Source organism: Halichoeres trimaculatus, unplaced genomic scaffold (assembly GCF_033239565.1).
Source record: "Halichoeres trimaculatus isolate MK-OKI-2021-1 unplaced genomic scaffold, fHalTri1.1 fHalTri1_scaffold_6, whole genome shotgun sequence".
Taxonomy (NCBI): Eukaryota; Metazoa; Chordata; class Actinopteri; order Labriformes; family Labridae; genus Halichoeres; species Halichoeres trimaculatus.
The window spans coordinates 14,453,719-14,457,284 of record NW_027437184.1 but is presented as its reverse complement, the minus strand read 5'-3'; the positions used below and the strand labels follow the sequence as shown (position 1 = coordinate 14,457,284).

The window sequence follows — 3,566 nt, the reverse complement described above, 5'->3', positions numbered from 1 at the left end:
CTCCCACAGCTCCCGCCTCTCTTCCCTGATTGGGCCGGTCAGAATTTAGCCGAGTGAAATTGTTGGTCATTGGAGCCTTTCAAGATGGACCTGCAGGAGTTCAGAAACTGAATCAGGCAGGTCCGTTTGCTCTGCAAGGTTAATCATCACTGACAGCATGTTGAAAAAAAGTCGGTTTCAATACACAGCCTTGGCTCTGAATTTCAGCAGAACCAAGCCACCAAAACAGGGTACACCACCACACACCCAGGGGGTGGATCACACTCATGCGCATATCAGACAGAGGGGGGAGGGGGAATAGTATGTTGCGTAGGGTGTGCAGCTAGCGTAAAAAAGCAGTGCATTATCAACAGTAGCAATTGCTGAAAAACGGCCCAAAAGTAAAAGGACAGAAGAGCATAAAATGAAAAAGGTCTATGACCATAATAGAGGGAAGACCCGGGTCAACATTGGCGTGGCTGCCCGACGGTGGAGGGAACTCCGCGATTAAACAGAGCTGAAAATGGACGCGGTTGTCGCCGTCTTGCTGCTGGACAGGTAAGCAAGATTAGCTTTGTGGTGCTTCACATAACAGTAACAGCCATCGGGCATTCATCCTATTGTCCAATCTGCCAAAATATACTGTTGTTGTGATGTTATCAATTTCAATTATGGCAGTCGAGTTGTGGCTACTGTTGTCTGATGAGTCATGGTTACCTTAGCTTTGCTGCTTAGCAGTGTGCTAACCCAGAGTCGCCGTCAGACAAAATTAACAGGGGGGGCATTATGACAGGTGCAGGGGGGCAAAAATTCTTGTTCATTACTGGATTCATAAGTTCTAATTCACATATACAAGGCACTGTACCACAACGAAAGCCATGTCCCTCTCTTTTCTCTCCCTCTGGTGCGCACACAACCTTGCGCCTTTAGCCCACCAACATTAGAGTGAACATCAAACACCATTCAACAATCAAAGAACCAAGAAACCCAAACAATAGTAGCGAGTGAAAGATAGAAATACCTTTAAAACAGCTGGAACCAGCGAGTGTTGCAGCTAAATCTTCTGAGGACTGTCCTCCCACTCGTCGTACACTTGCTGCTGGTCAAGTCTCTTTCCAAGGCAAGCTCAACAACCTGGGCCTTTCTATTGTGGCGCATCACACGTCTTTGATCAGGAAACATTTATATTTGTAAATATTATAATATCTTTTGCTACAATACTACTAAAACTCGTCACACTGCTACTACTTTCAAAGCAATAAATACGGCTTCACGTATTATAGCAAACTGACCCTCGAGTTCGCCGGTCTGGCCTCCGCCATGTTGGTCAGCGACGCAGTTTCTGCAGTCGTTTCCATGACGATGCACATCTTTCGGGCATGGAGCCAGGGGTGGGTTATGAAGCGACAGGTGGGTCTTAATTTTATTCATCAACAACCTCTCCACTTGTTTTCTCCCCGGCCGCTGACTACACCTTTAAAACATAATAAATAGTGATGCATGAATTACAGAACCCTCAATTATTTAGATAAAATATTTAATTGAGGCCCAACATTAATATAAATATTTTAACTTTCTCTACTTCACTGATAGACTTGAAACCTTAACATGCAGTCTAGATCTCTGCTTATAAAAACTGGTCAAAATGACCACATTGACACCCTAAAACATCAGCTTTTTGCCAAAAAGATTTTTTTTACAGTATCATTGAACGATTTATCTTTAAGTGTTGATATTCCTCTGTAGAAAAATGACACTGGCCTCATCAGTGAAACACTAATATTTTCTGATGACACTGAAACTTTTGCCATATTAGACTTCCGTCCTTCTTATAGATTGAAATTCAAAACAATGTCTGCAGAGAGCTTAAGTTATTGTTGCAGCTCTTCCATCGAGACACATTGAGCAAGAAAGCAGCATTTAGGCCAAAGCTCTTATTTCTTGTTTGTCCTTTGTTTCAAACAAAAATATATTTCACAGTCAAAGATAGCCAAAGCTCTATGCAAAAATGTGTCCCATCAGTTTGGAGTTAGTCATTTGATCTGTACTAAAAACTTTCTGAGATTTTAAAAATGGACTGTGTCTGACTTTTTGAGACAGCTCTCAAAAACATCAAACCTGCTACATAGCTCTGCCTGAAAAAATAGTTGTTAAAATGCTGAGTACTTTAATGCTAGTTTTGAAGTATTGACTATGAGACTGATATAAGTTGCTAAGTAATCTTTTCTGTTTTGTCACTGCAGAATTTTACGGAGAAACATCACCATGTTAAAGGCCTATGTCCTGCTGGGAGTTTTTCTAACAGCTGTTTATCTGTACATAGAGTCTATTGACAATGAAATCATCTATCCTGATGTAAAACTGGAGCGCAAACACAAACCACCACCTGGCCAAAATATCTCTCTTGTCGTCCCCTCACACAGCTGTACACAAAACAAGTCTGTTGAAAGTATTGAAGGCTTCAGCTCATTTCCTAACTTTATGAAAGACTTTCTATACTACCAGCACTGCAGACATTTCCCCATGCTCCTGGACCTTCCTGACAAATGTGGAGGAATTGATCGATCCTCTGATGTCTTCCTTCTGCTCGTTGTTAAGTCTGCCCCTGAGAACTACGACCGCAGAGAAATACTGCGCAGGACCTGGGCTGAGGAGAGGCAACAGAACGGAGTGTGGATCAGACGGGTCTTCATCGTAGGAACCAGGGGCTCTGGTTTTGAGAAGGAAAGACTGAACATGGTTCTTGATCTGGAGCATAATCAGTACAAAGACATCCTTCAGTGGGACTTCACTGACACATTTCAAAACCTCACCTTGAAGCAGGTGCTCTTCTTTGAATGGATGGAAAAAAATTGTCCAAAGGCTCGCTTCCTGTTTAATGGTGATGACGACGTCTATGTAAACACAAACAATGTTGTGAAATATCTTCAAAGTCTGGAAGACAATGATGGAAGTAAGCACCTGTTTGTTGGCGCTCACTTAGTTGGTATGCCACCTGTCAGAGATTCATGGAGCAAGTACTTTGTCCCAGTTTACATGTACAAGAAAAATGTATTTTCCCCTTATTGCAGTGGTGGAGGCTTTATTCTCAGTGGCTACACTGCTTCAGTCATATATAACATGTCTAAATCCATCACCTTTATTTCCATTGATGATGCTTACATGGGATTGTGCCTGGCCAAAGCAGGACTCAGTCCCAGTTTGCACACTGGGGTGATGACATTTGGGATGCCCTTTAGCTCTGACCGTATCAATACCTATGACCCTTGCTTTTATAAAGAACTTCTCGTGGTTCACAGATTCCTTTCAGAGAAACTGTACTATATGTGGCACAAAGTAAATGACCCCAATCTTGAATGCTTTGGTAACTACAAATAGTGACCATCAAGTGACGGATCTCATTGGCAGCAAAATTCAACCATGTTTTCAATGACGTGCTGTGATCTAATTCAACATGGAAGGTTTTATTACTTAAATATGATCAACATTATGATAAATCTCTTACAAATTATACAGTAGTTAGCACCTTTTTCTTTGGGCAAGAACAATTCCGGTTCAAATCCCGCTACCCTTAAGTTTATATATTC

The 3,566-nt window shown here is 41.9% G+C and overlaps 1 protein-coding gene across 1 annotated transcript; it reads left to right on the top strand.

Annotated features, from left to right (window-relative positions):
• The first annotated feature begins 2,460 nt into the window (after nucleotides 1–2,460).
• On the top strand, nucleotides 2,461–3,357 carry LOC141791754 (N-acetyllactosaminide beta-1,3-N-acetylglucosaminyltransferase 3-like). Its single transcript, XM_074672402.1, has one exon. It carries the CDS (start codon nucleotides 2,461–2,463, stop codon nucleotides 3,355–3,357), a length of 897 nt encoding a protein of 298 aa, XP_074528503.1.
• Nucleotides 3,358–3,566: the final 209 nt, after the last annotated feature.